The sequence below is a fragment of the Pelophylax lessonae genome (assembly GCF_965119305.1).
Source record: "Pelophylax lessonae genome assembly, chromosome: 1".
Classification (NCBI taxonomy): domain Eukaryota; kingdom Metazoa; phylum Chordata; class Amphibia; order Anura; family Ranidae; genus Pelophylax; species Pelophylax lessonae.
The window spans coordinates 448259769-448280523 of record NC_138768.1 but is presented as its reverse complement, the minus strand read 5'-3'; the positions used below and the strand labels follow the sequence as shown (position 1 = coordinate 448280523).

The window sequence follows — 20755 nt, the reverse complement described above, 5'->3', positions numbered from 1 at the left end:
TGTTTGTACCCCTAAAAGGATGGTTGAGCAGTAGGAGGAGGAGTATGGAACAGGCAGCACCCTCAAATCTTCAGAAGTATGAGATGAACCCCAAAAACTTGGAAAGATGGATCTCACATGTACCGACACAGACTATCACGAAATTGAATTGATCCCCAAAGGTTTTAATTGAATAGCGGAATAGAAAATATGATCAAAAAGAAAGTGTATGTATCTCACACGTACACCACCACACTAGGCCCCAATTACTATTGTTTGTACCCCTAAAAGGATGGTCGAGGAGTAGGAGGAGGAGTATGGAACAGGCAGCACCCTCAAATCTTCAGAAGTATGAGATGAACCCCAAAAACTTGGAAAGGTGGATCTCACACGTACCGACACAGACTATCACGCAATTTAATTGATCCCCAAAGGTTTTAATTGAATAGCGGAATAGAAAATATGATCAAAAAGAAAGTGTATGTATCTCACACGTACACCACCACACTAGGCCCCAATTACTATTGTTTGTACCCCTAAAAGGGTGGTTGAGCAGTAGGAGGAGGAGTATGGAACAGGCAGCACCCTCAAATCTTCAGAAGTATGAGATGAACCCCAAAAACTTGGAAAGGTGGATCTCACACATACCGACACAGACTATCACGCAATTTAATTGATCCCCAAAGGTTTTAATTGAATAGAGGAATAGAAAATATGATCAAAAAGAAAGTGTATGTATCTCACACGTACACCACCACACTAGGCCCCAATTACTATTGTTTGTACCCCTAAAAGGATGGTTGAGCAGTAGGAGGAGGAGTATGGAACAGGCAGCACCCTCAAATCTTCAGAAGTATGAGATGAACCCCAAAAACTTGGAAAGGTGGATCTCACATGTACCGACACAGACTATCACGAAATTGAATTGATCCCCAAAGGTTTTAATTGAATAGCGGAATAGAAAATATGATCAAAAAGAAAGTGTATGTATCTCACACGTACACCACCACACTAGGCCCCAATTACTATTGTTTGTACCCCTAAAAGGATGGTCGAGGAGTAGGAGGAGGAGTATGGAACAGGCAGCACCCTCAAATCTTCAGAAGTATGAGATGAACCCCAAAAACTTGGAAAGGTGGATCTCACACGTACCGACACAGACTATCACGCAATTTAATTGATCCCCAAAGGTTTTAATTGAATAGCGGAATAGAAAATATGATCAAAAAGAAAGTGTATGTATCTCACACGTACACCACCACACTAGGCCCCAATTACTATTGTTTGTACCCCTAAAAGGATGGTTGAGCAGTTGGAGGAGGAGTATGGAACAGGCAGCACCCTCAAATCTTCAGAAGTATGAGATGAACCCCAAAAACTTGGAAAGGTGGATCTCACACGTACCGACACAGACTACCACGCAATTTAATTGATCCCCAAAGGTTTTAATTGAATAGCGGAATAGAAAATATGATCAAAAAGAAAGTGTATGTATCTCACACGTACACCACCACACTAGGCCCCAATTACTATTGTTTGTACCCCTAAAAGGATGGTTGAGCAGTAGGAGGAGGAGTATGGAACAGGCAGCACCCTCAAATCTTCAGAAGTATGAGATGAACCCCAAAAACTTGGAAAGGTGGATCTCACACGTACCGACACAGACTATCACGCAATTTAATTGATCCCCAAAGGTTTTAATTGAATAGAGGAATAGAAAATATGATCAAAAAGAAAGTGTATGTATCTCACACGTACACCACCACACTAGGCCCCAATTACTATTGTTTGTACCCCTGAAAGGATGGTTGAGCAGTAGGAGGAGGAGTATGGAACAGGCAGCACCCTCAAATCTTCAGAAGTATGAGATGAACGCCAAAAACTTGGAAAGGTGGATCTCACACGTACCGACACAGACTATCACGCAATTTAATTGATCCCCAAAGGTTTTAATTGAATAGAGGAATAGAAAATATGATCAAAAAGAAAGTGTATGTATCTCACACGTACACCACCACACTAGGCCCCAATTACTATTGTTTGTACCCCTAAAAGGATGGTTGAGCAGTAGGAGGAGGAGTATGGAACAGGCAGCACCCTCAAATCTTCAGAAGTATGAGATGAACCCCAAAAACTTGGAAAGATGGATCTCACATGTACCGACACAGACTATCACGAAATTGAATTGATCCCCAAAGGTTTTAATTGAATAGCGGAATAGAAAATATGATCAAAAAGAAAGTGTATGTATCTCACACGTACACCACCACACTAGGCCCCAATTACTATTGTTTGTACCCCTAAAAGGATGGTCGAGGAGTAGGAGGAGGAGTATGGAACAGGCAGCACCCTCAAATCTTCAGAAGTATGAGATGAACCCCAAAAACTTGGAAAGGTGGATCTCACACGTACCGACACAGACTATCACGCAATTTAATTGATCCCCAAAGGTTTTAATTGAATAGCGGAATAGAAAATATGATCAAAAAGAAAGTGTATGTATCTCACACGTACACCACCACACTAGGCCCCAATTACTATTGTTTGTACCCCTAAAAGGGTGGTTGAGCAGTAGGAGGAGGAGTATGGAACAGGCAGCACCCTCAAATCTTCAGAAGTATGAGATGAACCCCAAAAACTTGGAAAGGTGGATCTCACACATACCGACACAGACTATCACGCAATTTAATTGATCCCCAAAGGTTTTAATTGAATAGAGGAATAGAAAATATGATCAAAAAGAAAGTGTATGTATCTCACACGTACACCACCACACTAGGCCCCAATTACTATTGTTTGTACCCCTAAAAGGATGGTTGAGCAGTAGGAGGAGGAGTATGGAACAGGCAGCACCCTCAAATCTTCAGAAGTATGAGATGAACCCCAAAAACTTGGAAAGGTGGATCTCACATGTACCGACACAGACTATCACGAAATTGAATTGATCCCCAAAGGTTTTAATTGAATAGCGGAATAGAAAATATGATCAAAAAGAAAGTGTATGTATCTCACACGTACACCACCACACTAGGCCACAATTACTATTGTTTGTACCCCTAAAAGGATGGTCGAGGAGTAGGAGGAGGAGTATGGAACAGGCAGCACCCTCAAATCTTCAGAAGTATGAGATGAACCCCAAAAACTTGGAAAGGTGGATCTCACACGTACCGACACAGACTATCACGCAATTTAATTGATCCCCAAAGGTTTTAATTGAATAGCGGAATAGAAAATATGATCAAAAAGAAAGTGTATGTATCTCACACGTACACCACCACACTAGGCCCCAATTACTATTGTTTGTACCCCTAAAAGGATGGTTGAGCAGTAGGAGGAGGAGTATGGAACAGGCAGCACCCTCAAATCTTCAGAAGTATGAGATGAACCCCAAAAACTTGGAAAGGTGGATCTCACACGTACCGACACAGACTATCACGCAATTTAATTGATCCCCAAAGGTTTTAATTGAATAGCGGAATAGAAAATATGATCAAAAAGAAAGTGTATGTATCTCACACGTACACCACCACACTAGGCCCCAATTACTATTGTTTGTACCCCTAAAAGGATGGTTGAGCCATAGGAGGAGGAGTATGGAACAGGCAGCACCCTCAAATCTTCAGAAGTATGAGATGAACCCCAAAAACTTGGAAAGGTGGATCTCACACGTACCGACACAGACTATCACGCAATTTAATTGATCCCCAAAGGTTTTAATTGAATAGCGGAATAGAAAATATGATCAAAAAGAAAGTGTATGTATCTCACACGTACACCACCACACTAGGCCCCAATTACTATTGTTTGTACCCCTAAAAGGATGGTTGAGGAGTAGGAGGAGGAGTATGGAACAGGCAGCACCCTCAAATCTTCAGAAGTATGAGATGAACCCCAAAAACTTGGAAAGGTGGATCTCACACGTACCGACACAGACTATCCCGCAATTTAATTGATCCCCAAAGGTTTTAATTGAATAGCGGAATAGAAAATATGATCAAAAAGAAAGTGTATGTATCTCACACGTACACCACCACACTAGGCCCCAATTACTATTGTTTGTACCCCTAAAAGGATGGTTGAGCAGTAGGAGGAGGAGTATGGAACAGGCAGCACCCTCAAATCTTCAGAAGTATGAGATGAACCCCAAAAACGTGGAAAGGTGGATCTCACACGTACCGACACAGACTATCACGCAATTTAATTGATCCCCAAAGGTTTTAATTGAATAGCGGAATAGAAAATATGATCAAAAAGAAAGTGTATGTATCTTACACGTACACCACCACACTAGGCCCCAATTACTATTGTTTGTACCCCTAAAAGGATGGTTGAGCAGTAGGAGGAGGAGTATGGAACAGGCAGCACCCTCAAATCTTCAGAAGTATGAGATGAACCCCAAAAACTTGGAAAGGTGGATCTCACACGTACCGACACAGACTATCACGCAATTTAATTGATCCCCAAAGGATTTAATTGAATAGCGGAATAGAAAATATGATCAAAAAGAAAGTGTATGTATCTCACACGTACACCACCACACTAGGCCCCAATTACTATTGTTTGTACCCCTAAAAGGATGGTTGAGCGTTAAGAGGAGGAGTATGGAACAGGCAGCACCCTCAAATCTTCAGAAGTATGAGATGAACCCCAAAAACTTGGAAAGGTGGATCTCACACGTACCGACACAGACTATCACGCAATTTAATTGATCCCCAAAGGATTTAATTGAATAGCGGAATAGAAAATATGATCAAAAAGAAAGTGTATGTATCTCACACGTACACCACCACACTAGGCCCCAATTACTATTGTTTGTACCCCTAAAAGGATGGTTGAGCAGTAGGAGGAGGAGTATGGAACAGGCAGCACCCTCAAATCTTCAGAAGTATGAGTTTGTGTTCACTGTACCCCACAAAGATTGTGTTCACTGCACCCCACAAAGATTGTGTTCACTGCACCTCAAAAAGGATTTTGTTCACTGCACCCCACAAAGATTGTGTTCACTGCACCCTAAAAGGATTTTGTTCACTGCACCCCAAAAAGATTGTGTTCACTGTACCTCCCAAAGATTGTGTTCACTGCACCCCACAAAGATTCTTTTCCCTGTACCCCACAAAGATTGTGTTCACTGCACCCCACAAAGGATTTTGTTCACTGCACCCCAAAAAGATTGTGTTCACTGCACCCCAAAAAGGATGTTGTTCACTGCACCCCAAAAAGGATTTTGTTCACTGCACCCCAAAAAGATTGTGTTCACTGCACCCCACAAAGGATTTTGTTCACTGCACCCCAAAAAGATTGTGTTCACTGTACCCCCCAAAGATTGTGTTCACTGCACCCCACAAAGGATTTTGTTCACTGCACCCCAAAAAGATTGTGTTCACTGTACCCCCCAAAGATTGTGTTCACTGCACCCCACAAAGATTCTGTTCACTGTACCCCACAAAGATTGTGTTCACTGCACCCCACAAAGGATTTTGTTCACTGCACCCCAAAAAGATTGTGTTCACTGCACCCCAAAAAGGATGTTGTTCACTGCACCCCAAAAATGATTTTGTTCACTGCACCCCAAAAAGATTGTGTTCACTGCACCGCACAAAGATTGTGTTCACTGCACCCCACAAAGGATTTTGTTCACTGCACCCCAAAAAGATTGTGTTCACTGCACCCCAAAAAGGATTTTGTTCACTGCACCCCAAAAAGGATGTTGTTCACTGCACCCCAAAAAGGATTTTGTTCACTCCACCCCAAAAAGATTGTGTTCACTGCACCCCACAAAGATTGTGTTCACTGCACCCCAAAAAGGATTTTGTTCACTGCACCCCAAAAAGATTGTGTTCACTGCACCCCACAAAGATTGTGTTCACTGCACCCCACAAAGGATTTTGTTCACTGCACCCCAAAAAGATTGTGTTCACTGCACCCCACAAAGATTGTGTTCACTGCACCCCACAAAGGATTTTGTTCACTGCACCCCAAAAAGATTGTGTTCACTGTACCCCCCAAAGATTGTGTTCACTGCACCCCACAAAGATTCTGTTCACTGTACCCCACAAAGATTGTGTTCACTGCACCCTAAAAGGATTTTGTTCACTGCACCCCAAAAAGGATGTTGTTCACTGCACCCCAAAAAGGATTTTGTTCACTGCACCTCACAAAGATTGTGTTCACTGCACCCCACAAAGATTGTGTTCACTGCACCCCACAAAGGATTTTGTTCACTGCACCCCAAAAAGATTGTGTTCACTGCACCCCAAAAAGGATGTTGTTCACTGCACCCCAAAAAGGATTTTGTTCACTGCACCCCAAAAAGATTTTGTTCACTGCACCCCAAAAAGGACGTTGTTCACTGCACCCCAAAAAGATTGTGTTCACTGCAGCCCAAAAAGATTGTGTTCACTGCAGCTCACACACAGAAAAATGGATGTGGATCACTGACACCTGCCTATCTCCTATCCCACACCACACAGCAATATCGATTGTAGTTTGTAGAACACAGTTTCCCTAAAATTCAGCAGCAGCAGCCTCTCCCTAACAGGATTGAGAAGAGATCGTAGATCAGGATTGAGTGCAGAGTCACCCCACCCCCCACACAGCAATATCGATTGTAGTTTGTAGAAGACACTGACCCTATAATTCAGCAGACTCTATCCCTAAAATGCCTACAACTCGCCCTGCCTAAACACTCCGACCTGTCCCTCAATTCTATCCGGACACAAATGCTTTTTTCCTGTCTGTCTTTCCCTAATCAGCAGCCAGCACGTTGATGTGTGCTCTGTCCCTGATCTAAGCAGCAGAATGAAGACGCTGCGGCTGCCTGGAACTTATAAAGACTTGGTCACATGCTTCAGACGGCCAATCACAGCTACTGAGACATTTGCAGGCATGGCTGGGATGGCTTAAGGCACACCAGTTAAACGATTGTTGATTGGCTGTTGAAAGCCCGCCATGAAAAGAGCGCCAAAGCATGCAAAACCCGGAAATAAAACGTCCGAACACGGATTTTTACCCGAACATACAGTAAAGTGTCCGTGTCCGTGTTCGGGTACAAAAAATCCAATTATTCGGTACGAACACGAATAATACAGTCCGTGTTCGCTCAACACTAATTAGGACATCTACAATGCTGTAACTTCTGATGAATTCTGCATCTCCCCAGCATGTACTGTATATGCAGTCTATAAATAGACTGACTGTACCCGGAAATTATGTCTTTGAAAACACCCACTGTACTGGGGAAACGCGTTGACGTAATTTCCGGTTTACGGGTACGCATCGTCACATCCGGTTTTACTTCCTGGAATCGGTGGAACGCACGCCGTCAGCGGCGCTCCTCATCTCTTTGTTCTCATTCAATGCAAGTTTTTATTATTCATTTTGTAAGTATAATATATGCTTTGGGGGAATACATTTTAAAAACATATTACACTATTGGCCCCCTTTCTTTTCTTCCATCGGAAAAAACTGAGACCTTTTGGAGTGATCCTATTCAAGGCATTTCTCTTTCCCTGGGATTATCCATACTGCAGCCTGGTTGCCATAACCATATATGATCCTATCAAGCGCATATGATACATATTTGTGGTGAGTAGGGGACCTGGAGGGACGGGCCACTCACTTGAGCACCTTATATTTATCACACCAAGATTTAAGGACTTTTTATAAAAATATTTATAACCTATGGTCATTGCTGGTTTATATTTATATATCTTTATTGTGATTTATTGACGGTTCACATCTATATTTATATTTCATATTATCCATTTATTATTTATATTGATCACTTTGCACTTTTAGAACCTTTAATATATTTACTAGCCAATTTTTTATGTGATGCTAGCGCTGTTCTAATTTTATTTCACATCTCTTTATTGTCACGGGCTATATTCTCAACTTTCCAGCTAGCTTTGATTTAGAATAAACACTAATTGCAGCTAACATTCTGTATTTTGTTCCCAGTGAACCTTGACACTGATCCTCCAAATCTGATATCCACCCCAGTTTCAAATTATTCTAGGCTGACTTGGCATATCCTTAAGTGGAAAAAGCCAGAATATTAGGCTTTGCATGCATAAAAAAATATATATTATGTGGATCTTTGCTAGCTTCTAATGGTCAGATTGCTTAACGAGTAACTCCACTTTTGTTGAGAAAAAAAAACATTCCCCTCTGGGTGTTCAATGTAGACTGCAGGGATTTTAACAAACTTTGTTGCAGATCCTTGCCTTTTGTTAGTCTGAAGAAATAGCTGTTTGTGTCCATATGCTTAGTGAATCTGTTTGGGAGTGGTTTTATAAGTATCAATCAACTGCTGCACCTGCAGGGCTCTAATGAAGCCCTTCTTGAGCATATTTTCCTTTTTCACAATAAATAGAAGCCATTTCCAGTGCCATTTTTGGTCCAGCTATCCCAAAGTGCTTTTTTTACACTTACCTTATCCCCAGGAGGTTTAAAAGCTTTTCAGTTTGTTTGAATTTTTACCAATTCTGGACCGGAAGATTTTCCCCCTTAATGACCAGGCCATATTTTGCGATTTGGCACTGCGTTACTTTAATGGACAATTGCGCGGTGCCATGCTGTACCCAAATAAAATTGATGTCCTTTTTCCCCCCACAAATAGAGCTTTCTTTCTGTGGTATTTGATCACCTCTGCAATTTTTATTTTTTGCGCTATAAACAAAAAAAGAGCGACAATGCTGAAAAAAAATATTTTTTTTTCACTTTCTGCTATATAACATTCCCCCCCCCCCCCCAAAAAAAAAATTAAAAATCAAAATTTTTGAACATTTTAGGCCAATTTGTTTTCTGCTACATATTTTTGGTAAAAAAAAAATCACAATAAGCATATGTTGATGTCATTTTTTTTTTTGTACTAGTAATGGCGGCGATCTGCGATTTTTAGCGGGACTGTGACATTGCGGCAGACAGACCAGACCCCTAACTGACATTTTTGACACTTTTGGGGGGACCAGTGACATTACTACAGTAATCAGTGCTAAAAATATGCACTGTTACTGTAATAATGACAATGGTAGGGAAGGGGTTAACACTGTGGGTGATCAAGGGGTTAAATGTGTACCTAGGGGTGTATTTCTAACTGTATGGGGGTTGGGCTTGTGAAATTATCATTTTAGAGCGAACGGCCAGCTGTGTTTACAAGCGGGGAACGATTGCGGGTGTCAGGCGGCAATTGGAGCCTCCTGCTCCATGCATCAGAGTCCCCACTGCCGAGTGGGGGCGGGAGCGTGCCTCCGCCAGCATGCGCTCGCCCCCTAGCTGCAGGCGCATGACCGACATAGACCTATGTATTTTTGTGCAGGAGGGCCGCCCTGCCGCAGTAAATTGGTGGCGGGCTGTCCGGAAGACGTTAACATGATTTTCAGATTCCATCACTTGCTGTAGATCATCTCTCAGCATTCACTTTCTGTATGTCATTTCCCAGAAGCCTTCACTTTCTTGTTGCATCACAGAAGAGGGTGTGATAGGGTGTGTTCACCAATCTTGACCACACCTCCCTCATTACATTACCACCTTCCACCCACCTTCTATACAATCTGTTTGTGCAATCTCCTTGTCAGCTCTAGATCTCCCATCAGCTATGTAGTACAAGGGTCTATCTGATTTGATACAAATTGAATGGATTGTTCAGGTGGGTTCTCCTATGCCATTGTTCTAGTAAATCTACACAAACACGATGCACTTTTGCAGGGTTTTTGAAATGCATGGCAAAGTGCCCATTTTCTGTGCGGTTTGCCATGCATTTGGAAACACACAGATGTGAATTCCATCCGTGTCCATTGTTCTTGTGTAAATGCACCAATTTCACTTTCAGACCCTATTCACACCTATACCAGTGGGAGCGCATGTTTTTTGGCTTGTTTTTTCAGTGACATACATAGGGCAGCCCGTTGATTTCAATAAAAATAAAAGTAAATGGAAACCTAACGCGTCATACTTTAAAATTGTGCACGCTTGTGGAATGGCACGAAACTACGATACTTAAAACTCTCCATAGACGACGCTTTAAAAAAATGTTTACAGTTTACCAGTTTAGAGTTACAGAGGAGGTCTAGTGCTAGAATTTTTGTTCTTGCTTTGACATTCGTGGCAATACCTCACATGTGTGGTGTGAGCACTGTTTACATATGTGGGCGTGACCTGCGTTCACCTCTGTACGCGAACACAGGAGAACAGGGGTGCTTTAAATTTATTTTTTATTATTAATCTTTTTTTTTTTTTTTTCAATTTTTTTACATTTTTACACTGTCTCTTCACATTTTTTTTTTTTTTAAATCACGCTTTTTCCTATCACAAGAAATCTAAACATGTGATTATTGTGATAGAAATATGGCATGACCGGTCCTGTTCACGAAAGCTTCAGGGTCTGTATCTCTTTAATAGTGATTCCCCTTTGAGAGTATCACCCCCAAAATTACATTTTTGTTGCAGGGAATGTTCAAAATCTGACTTGTATTTTAGGGCTGACTTCTGGGAAAATCAGTAAGCCAATCACAGAAGCAGGAAATTACATTTCTGGGGGGCGTTCTGTACACCATCTGTATACAGAACATCTCCAGGTAGCCATATTGCATTTTACAGAAAATTACAGAGCTGCAGATTGAAAAGGAAAGTTCATTTTTAATAACATTTATTTACAATACGACTTGTCGCAATTGTATATGCTATAGTATTTTTTGTTTGCTCGTTTTTTTTCCCAAGGAAAGTGGAGTTACCTTTTAACCACTTGCTTACTGGGCACTTATACCCACTTCCTGCCCAGGTCAACTTTCAGCGCTGTCACACTTTGAATGACAACTGCATTGTCATGCAACACTGTACCCAAATTACATTTTTATCATTTTTTCACACAAATAGAGCTTTCTTTTGGTGGTATTTATTCACTGCTGGGGGTTTTATTTTTTGCTAAAGAAACAAAAAAAATGACCGAAAATTTTGAAAAAAAAAAGTTTAATAGCTTGTTATAAAATTTTGCAAACAGGTAATCTTTCTCCTTCACTGATGTGTGCTGATGAGGCTGCACTGATGAGGTGGCACTGATGAAGCTGCACTAATGGGAACTAAGAAGTGACACTGATGGGCACTGATTGGCAGCACTAATTATTATTATTTATTTTTTCAGGTTCTTATATAGCGCTGTCAATTTACGCAGCGCTTTTACATATACATTGTACATTCACATCTGTCCCTGCCCTCAAGGAGCTTACAATCTAAGGTACCTAACTTACATACATACACAGTAGGGCCAATTTTATACAGGATCCAATTAACCTACCAGTATGTCTTTGGAGTGTGGGAGGAAACCGGAGTACCCAGAGGAAACCCATGCAGGCACAGGGAGAATATGCAAACTCCAGACAGGTAGTGTCGGGGTTGGGATTCGAACCAGCGACCCTCTTGCTGCTAGGTGAAAGTGCTAACCACTACACCACTGTACCGCCCACACCACTGTGCTGCATAATGGGCACTGATAGGTTGTACTGATGGGCACTGATTAGCAGAGCTGGTGGGCACTGATAGGTGGCACTAGTTGACCCTGTAACAGAAGCCGGTTACTGACTTTCTTCTATTTTCCTCCCGTTTATCGGCTTCTGTTTACTTCTGTGATCAGCTGTCATTGGCTCACAGCTGATCACGTGGTAAAAGGGTGCTGTAATTGGCTCTTTACCCTGTTCTGTGATCAGCCGAGTCCGAAGGACTCAACGATCACAGAGTGTGCCGTCTGCGCGCCGAAGCATGATCGCAGGAAGACGTCTATGACCCCCTCCCAGCACTGAAAGCCCACGCATAGCCTTCTTTCTTATGCTGGTGGCTGCTGTTTTTGTTGAAATCTTCATTTCTCTGACATCAACCCCGGATTCTCTTGGAGCTGTGACCTTCTGGTTCTGCAAGGGTTATTATAACCAGCTGGACCTGCTAGAGGCACTCATGTGCCAACTATGCCCACCTTTTCTGCCCCCTTCCCTGTTCATTCTGCGAATGGAGGACCGGCAGACAAATGAAAGGTCCATCACCTCCATTCATAAAGCACTTTTCATTGGGGGAAGCGACAGTACAACTTCTGTGACTGAAGCAGGGGTCATAGTTGCCACTTTTAATGAATGTCAATGAGAGGTCTTCTCGTGTTAACCCCCCCCAACACCGGAAGATCACAGATTTGGGAGTAATAGGGAGTAGAGAAATGAATATTTCAAGGAAAATAGCAGGCAATAGCACGAGAGACACTTTTTATTCAATGCAGTACTGAATAAAAAAAAAATGTAGACAAAATGTAAAAGTTGTCTTTAAAGGGACACTGCCATTTTGCCCATTCGGGGAAAAGTGAGAGTGTCTTTGTAACAGGGACCTTCCATTGCCCTAATACACACCTTACTAGCTTTTCCCTGCTGCTCCTTATTCTGTTTCAGCTAGTGAAAATACCTGATGCTTCCTGAATTGGCAAAGTGCAACTGTCTTATCAAATTTAAGTTAATTAATATGAAAGTGTTGCAACCCTCCTTCCTATATTGATACCGGTTCTACCATTTGGCATCAGATGGGTATTTATTATGGAGAAAGAATTTTCTTTATCTCATCACTCAGGGCAGTCATTCCCAACCTTTTTTCAGTCAAGGCACCCTTTAAAAAATTCTAGACAATCTCGAAGGCACCCTTTAAAAATGATGGACAGTCTCGAGGCACCCTGTTCTAAAATGTAAAAACTATTCTAATATGATGCAGCAACATCCACACACGTAGGACACCCAACGTTACAGGTGATTTATTCTTCCAAAGCAAATACACTTTTGCACACTGATACTGACCAGTATTCCAATGTTTCTCTTCTCCCTCAGTTTCTCTCCAATTTGACTGTAATGCTGATGGAAAGGGGCAGGGGAGAGTCAAACAAGGATGTTATGCAGGTAACTGACATCCTTCCAGAAGGTTTAACCACTTTACGTCTGCTCACTGTGCTGCTACTGCGGCACAGTGGCTCGTTATCGTCTGGCGACGTAGACCTACGTCACCAGACATTCCCCTCTCTCGGCGGCTCCCTCTGTATTCAGTTACAGCGGGAGTCGGGCCAGGGGAGGAGCGGCAGTGATCACCGTCGCTCTTCCCCGATCGTCGGGGATCTAGTGTGGAAATCCACCCGCTTGTGTAAACAAAGCGGGCGGATCTCCTAAGTGACAGGCAGGGTCAGATTGCAGGGTTCAAAAAAAATTAACCCCTTCCCTGCCAGTGTCATTTTTACAGTAACAGTGCATATTTATAGCACTGATTACTGTAGTAATGTCACTGGTACCTCCAAAAGTGTCAAAAATGTCAGTCAAGGGTCCGATCTGTCCGCCGCAATGTCGCAGTCCCGCAAAAAAAATCGCAGATCGCCGACATTACTCGTTAAAAAAAAAAAACACCAAAAATGACAGAAATCTTTCCCTTAGTTAGTAAACGCAATAACTTTTGCGCAAACCAATCAAAATAATCGCTATTGCGATTTTTTTACCAAAAATATGTAGCAGCAAACAAATTGGCCTAAAATGTTAAAAATTTTGATTTTTACATATTTTTTTGGGGGGAATTTCATATAAAAAATGTGAAAAATATTGTTATTTTTTCACAATTGTCGCTCTTTTTTTGTTTATAGCACAAAAAGTAAAAATCGCACAGGTGATAAAATACCACCAAAAGAAAGCTATATTTGTGGGGAAAAAAAGAATGTCAATTTAATTTGGGTACAGCATCGCATGACCGCGCAATTCTCCGTTAAATTAACGCAGTGGCGAATCGCAAAATATGGCCTGGTCAGGAATGGGGTAAAATCTTCCGGTCCTAAAGCGGTTAAAAATACCCTCATTGAGAATTTTTTTGTCAAAGACATGTAGCTAAATACATTTTGGCCTAAATATATGACAAAAATTTAATATATTGGATATTTTTTAACTGTCAAAGTAGAAAAATATTGTTATTTTTTCAAAATTGTCGCATTTTTTTATTAATATCGCAAAAAATAAAAAATCGCAGAGATGATCAAATACTACCAAAAGAAAGCTCTGTTTATGGGAAAAAAAGGACGTAAATTTCGTTTGGGTATGGCATTGCATGACCGCGCAATTGTCAGTTAAATTTGCACAGTGCCGAATCGCAAAAAGTGGCCCAGACATAAGACAGCAAAATCCTCCGGTGGTAAAGTGGTTAATGGGCCACAATGAAAACCTGTGGCTTAGTGTAACTAAAAGGCAGGCTTCATCCATGTGCTGGCTTGTTTACAAATTTTGGGCAATTTTTAGGCATTTTGCCAAGGCACCCCTGAAGACACTTCAAGGCACTCTGGTTAAAAAAGGCTGACTTTGGGTACAAAGTTCTTACTCTTCTTTTCAGTGTATCTGGCTGTCTGCAATTGAACAGATACACATGAATCAAAGATCAAGCTGGGTTTCTAAGGTAACTCTATCAGGTCCAAATGCTTTTAAAGCACTCTATATAGAAGACAATTATGGCTTTGTTAAATATTAAAGCTGTGCATTGATTGTTTTTCAGCCAAAATGCCATTTGTACGAACTGCCTGGGTGCCCAAGGAACTTTGAGCCTGTATGTGGAACTGATGGAAATTCCTATTCCAATGAGTGCATGCTGTGTGCCTCAAATAGGTAAAATGTTTTTTTTGTTTGTGCATACTGCTTTTGATAATCCATATTTTTTTTTATGCAAAGCAAACCAGTATCCTTAACCTGTACTTGAAGCAAATAGATAAATATTTCAGTCCATTATGAATGCTGCCACCAAACTCATCCACCTTATCAACTGTTCAGTGTTTGCTACCCCTCTCTGCCAATCCCCCCACTGGCTGCCACTCACCCAACAAATTAAATTCAAAATACTAACAACAACTTACAAAGCTATCCAAAACTCCCAGCTACATCACTAGCCTAATCTCCAAATACCAATCAAATCGTTCTGTTCCTTCCTCCCAAGACCTCCTTTTCTCTAGATCCCTCATCCCCTCCACCCATACTCGCCTCCAGGACTTCTCCTGAGCCTCTCCCATCCTCTGGAATTCCCTACCCGAATCTGTCTATCTCCAACTCTATCCACTTTTACACGATCCCTGAAAGCTTTTCTCTTCAAAGAAGCCTATACTGCCTCCACCTAACCACTATACCTTCATTTTCTTCATCAGCTCATCCCCCACAGTAATTACCTCGTCACAGTAATTACCGTATCACTTGTCCCTCCCTCCTAGATTGTAAGCTCTAACGAGCAGGGCCCTCTGATTCCTCCTGTATTGAATTGTATTGTAACTGTACTGTCTGCCCTAATGTTGTAAAGCGCTGCACAAACTGTTGGCGATTATATAAATCCTGTATTATAATAATATAATAATAAATATATAGCTTAAAATACTACATGTGAACCAGTTCACATTTCCAGATAAATAGTACATTTTTATACTCGGTTTATTTATAAACTTGCAGAACTTATTCTTACTACACTATGGTAGAGTAATTCACTATCTTACTACACTATGGTAGAGTAATTCACTATCTTACTACATTATAGTAGAGTAATTCACTATCTTATTACATTATGGTAGAGTTATTCACTATTTTATTACATTATGGTAGAGTAATTCACTATCTTACTACGCTATGGTAGAGTAATTCACTATCTTACAACACTATGGTAGAGTAATTCACTATCTTACGACACTATGGTAGAGTAATTCACTATCTTATGACACTATGGTGGAGTAATTTACTATCTTACAACACTATGGTAGAGTAATTCACTATCTTACTACGCTATGGTAGGGTAATTCACCATCTTACTACACTATGGTAGAGTAATTCACCATCCTACTACACAATAGTAGGGTAATTCACTTTCTTACTACACTATGGTACAGTAATTTACCATCTTACTACACTGTGGTAGAGTAATTTACCATCTTACTACGCTATGGTAGGGTAATTCACTATCTTACTACACTATAGTAGGGTAATTCTGGTTCATGTTGACATGATTGCAGCATGCAATATACACTCACCAGTCATTTTATTAGGTACACCTGTTCAATTGCTTGGTAACAAATTGGTAATCAGCCAATCACATGGCAGCAACTCAATGCATTTAGGCATCTAGATGTGGTGAAGACAACTTGATGAAGTTCAATCCGAGCATCAATGAGAAAGAAAGGGGATTTAAGTGACTCTGAACGTGGCATGATTGTTGGTGCCAGACAGGCTGGCCTGAGTATTTTAAAAACTGCTGATCTACTGGAATTTCCACACACAACCATCTCTAGGGTTTACAGAGAATGGGGCGACAAAGAGAAAATATCAACTGAGCGGCAGTTGTGTGGATGAAATGCCTTGTTGATGTCAGAGGTCAGAGGAGTATGGGCAGATAATTGAGATGATAGAAAGGCAACAGTAACTCAAATAACCACTCGTTACAACCAAGGTATGCAGAATACCATCTCTGAAAGCACAAAACATCGAACCTTGAAGAAGATGGGCTAGAGCAACAGAAGACCACACCGGGTGCCACTCCTTTCAGCTACGAACAGGAAACTGAGGCTACAATTCACCCAGGCAGGCACTCTTTATGGAGAAATCTGATTTCTATAAGACCCCAAATCCGTCATCTGCACTTAAAAGCATTCACAACACCAAGATCTGCATTTTTGAATACTTTACATTTTTAAAAACTGGCGCCGATGTCATTGCCTTCGGTTTACTGTCACGAAAAGCCAAGCAAAGCCGATCACGGCTTTGCTTGGCTGTCTAGCCAGATGAGACGGGAGAGCCTGGGAGAGGCGGTGGGTCCCCTCTGGCTGCTTGTAATAGCAATCAAGCAGCTAGTAAGCCTCTTCGATTGCTATTACAAAAGAACCAACCGCCAGGCATTATCCCGGTACAGACACTGCCCCCTTGAAAAATTCTGTCCCAGGCAAATGCCTTGTTTGCCTTGTGACAGATAGACCCCTGGGTCCAACCCAGTACAAGCAATGTGTACCTAATAAAGTGGCCGGTGAATATATATTAATGCTGTGAATCTCCTGTTTTGCCACATCCCAAGGTGTTCTATTTCATTCAGATCCAGTGAATGGCTTGCCAACTGTGTGTCTCAGCAGAAATAGAAATAAATCAGAGCAGGGGACATTCTTACAGTCTTCAACTGTCTAGTTTTGGTGAGCCTCTGCCAACTGTCCACAGTCTGTATTCTGTCCTTATTGACAAGAATGGAACCCGATGTGGTCCTCTGTGGTTGTACCACAGTCAGCAAAATGATTACCCCGTGTTATGTTTGGCAGGCTTCACCATACCCGCCAAACAACCCCATGCAATGCCCGAGGTTGTGGAGCAGAAGTACAGGCTTTTAGGTGTTAAAACAGGAGGCAACATAACGTGGCATGCTCTTCAGAGGGTAAATGAGCCTTAGTGATTGAAGCACACTTTTGCACTGCACTGCATTTCAGTACTGCATTCATTACTGCAATGCACGTTCATGCATATTACATGCATTAGAGCATTGTGGTGCCAATCATTTTGAATGGCACCCCAACACATTAAGCCAACACAGCTCCGAAACACAAGCATTGCAGTGTACCACAATGAACGATAATGCACTACTATGCATTGTGTTTGGAAAAAGTAATGTATGTCCATTTCTGTGTATTGGAATCTCATTCAAAATTAATAGACTGCCATAATGCAACATACTGTATCAGCACATTAACTTCCCTGGTGGTCTGATTATGTCAGTATTTTTGAATGTCAAAGCGGTACATTGTTTTGCATGGAAATCTGTTTTATATTTAGGCCTGTAATTCCTAGGAAAAAAACTGTAAAAATGAATAAAAATTATTAATAAATTATTAATCAATGAATTAATAAATTAATTAATAAATTATTAATAAAACATTATTAATAAAAATAAAAGTAATAAAAAAGTAAAAGTGCAGGCAGGGCACTTGACAAAGCACTAGGGACAAAACTGAGGTGAAATGATTTGATACAGTAATGTAAACCGATTACAATGTATCATGTCATGTTTTGTGTACTTTTTTTGCGTTTCCTGCCCGGTTCCGCCCCCCTGCCTTGCTTTGCCTGCAGGAAAGGAAACCCGAAAGTCGGATGCCGGTGTTCTATCAGAATACCGCTACCTATCAGATTCTGCAACCGGAAGTGCCGTTCGGACGAGAAAAACTTACTGCACATGCGCCATCCATTCCATCATGGCTGCTATACGTTCCAATAGCTTTCCTAATGTGACAGAACGCAAAGCGGCTGCGAACTTCTTACACCCACGCAAGTCTTGAATTTTACGTTTATGTTAGCAATGAACCCACCTTATAGACTGAATAACAGTTTTACATTTCTATTATTATTGTAATATAGGAAATATAGCAAGAAATCTGCAGGTAGAAGGTGACGATGGCCATCTTGGTACACCCCACACTCCACACTGCTCAGCGACAAACTGATTATAAAGTGAAATAGACTATTTCACTTGGTCGCGGTGGAATAGCCTATTTCAGTATAAAAGGAGACTTTACTGCTAAAATCAGTCTGAAATTCAAGAGTTGCGTGCGGTGTAAGATGATGTCTGCCGCTGCTTTGTGTTCTGTCACATTAGGAAAGCTATTGAAATGCATAGCGGCCATGTTGGAGTGCATGGCACATGCGCAGTAAGTTTGCTCGTACCAACGTCACTTCTGGTTGCAGAATATGATAGGTAGCGGTATTCTGATAGAACACCGGCATCGGCCAGAGGACATAAGTGGATCGTAGGGACAAGGTACGTATCACTACAGGGTAACCCCAAGTGTGGCTTGGGTGTTACCACTTTTGGTTCTAAAAATGAACCCCGAGCCACGCTCTGGATTACCGCCAGGGAGGTTAATGTTCCACCCAGGCAGTGCTTTAAGTGGGCCGGTATGCACTGGTACTCAGTACCGCCACTTCCAAATGTGGCTCTTGAGCATACCGCCACCTCTCCGTGCGCCTTAGCGTACCAGTACGCTCATTTTGGACATCTATTGCCCCCCCCCCCCAAGAATATTTCCCACTCCAGAGCCAGACCAGTCACCACCAGTGAGTCCCCCTGCTCCGGAGTCCCAGCCCAGGCCAGGGGGGGTGCTTTGTGGGGACCCTAATATGGGGTGGGGGGGTGGGCGACAAAATTTATAGCCTATAATAGAGTACTGGCACCTCTTTTGGGCTACTTAAAGCACTGCACCCAGGAATGGAGAAATGTGAATGGGTCCTGAAGAAGCCAGTTCGTTACTGCCACTGATCTTTTAACTGCAAAATGTGTGCCTGCTCTATGTTCTGTTAATAGTGTCTAAAAATATCAGGTGTGATTTATAATCTTGGGGGATGCAATAGTGTATAAATTGCCATTATCAACCAATTAGATTGAATTTACCATAAATCAGCCCAAACATTTATGGTTGCATAACAAAGAGATCTAATTTCCTCAGGGTCTCCTACCTTTTATTTTCTGTTATACTTTGTATTTTTAACAATGTTTGCTTGCTGGCTGTATAGTTTATCATTGTTTATAGAATATATAAAACAATAATCAAAATTAAGCATGTCATGAATTTTTTAATGCATGTTGCATTTAGCAAAGCTGCACAAAACGAAGAACAGACACTTAGATGTATATTGTTACTGGCACATTACTTTCAAGTGGACTCTATTTTCAGCCCTGGCAGTGCTTAGTGACTATGTCAATATTTTTAGGATGCTAAGTACTTGATAAGGACTCATTATGATACTGGTGCTGCATGGATAATGTAAAATGTATTTGCTTTCTCCACAGACAGAATAAACAGAAGGTTCAGATTAAATCGCTTCATGTATGCTGATGCATGATGGCCTTGCAAAGCTTCAGATGTTGTCACAATCATCACCATGGATAATGTTTCAGTTCACAATGGAACATTTGTCACAAATACAAAAATGTCTATTGATAATGAAGAAAACAAATGATTATGCATGTAGTTTCTTCTACGTCTTCTTTATCCACAATTGTTTTAGAGTGGTACTCAACTCTTCCTACCCCTTTCCATATTTTCCCTCTTATTTGTGTTCCTGGGTTCTTCAAAACACATGTTCATCCACACAGTGAAGCCAGCGTTGTTCTCTGCAATCCACTGTTCAGAATTCTTGTGCTGCCATTGTGGCCCTCCTTAGCTGGCTGCCTCTTCTGGGTGCAGGCAGCCAGCTCTGATGACGTGCCATGTCCAAACCCCCCCCCCCCCCCCCCAGCCACACTGTGTGCTGATTCTGCAGCCTTCTGGAAGATGTGATGTAAGTACCATAGGAGGCTGTAGGACCAGTGACACGTCATTCTGGCTTGGGAGAGATTGGCGATAGGTGCAGGGCCAAAAATTAGAAAATTAAAAATGAATAGGAAAAAAAATCCCGTAATTCTGCTTGGGTGGAGTGAGAAGGGGTTTGTTAAAATGGAACTTACTTCCTTTTGGGAGTTAAGTTCTGCACGAAGCCTTATGCCTCGTACACACGCATCGATAATTGGCCGTGAATTTTCGGCCAACGTCCGATCGGCCGATTTTCGGCTTGTTATTATGATGCTTCCGACAACCGACTCCGACTTTTCGGCTGAAAAAAATCTGGTGTGCAGGTTATAAAATTTTTGTTGGCCGTCAACACAACTGCCGATTTTCCGTCAGTCAGTACAGATTTCGGAAGACAAAAATCTGATGAGCAAGACTGGGCATGCTCAGAGAAGAAAAAACACACGG

At 41.6% G+C, this 20755-nt stretch overlaps 1 protein-coding gene across 1 annotated transcript in view; it reads left to right on the top strand.

The window, feature by feature from the left end:
* SPINK2 (serine peptidase inhibitor Kazal type 2) overlaps positions 1-20031 on the top strand; it is a 78245-nt gene extending 58214 nt beyond the window's left edge. Inside the window, exons 3-4 of the mRNA XM_082243907.1 lie at positions 14518-14627; positions 19810-20031. Coding sequence (XP_082100033.1) covers positions 14518-14627; positions 19810-19855 — 156 coding nt within the window. The 3' untranslated portion in view covers positions 19856-20031. The remainder of the gene's footprint in view (positions 1-14517; positions 14628-19809) is intronic.
* Positions 20032-20755: the final 724 nt, after the last annotated feature.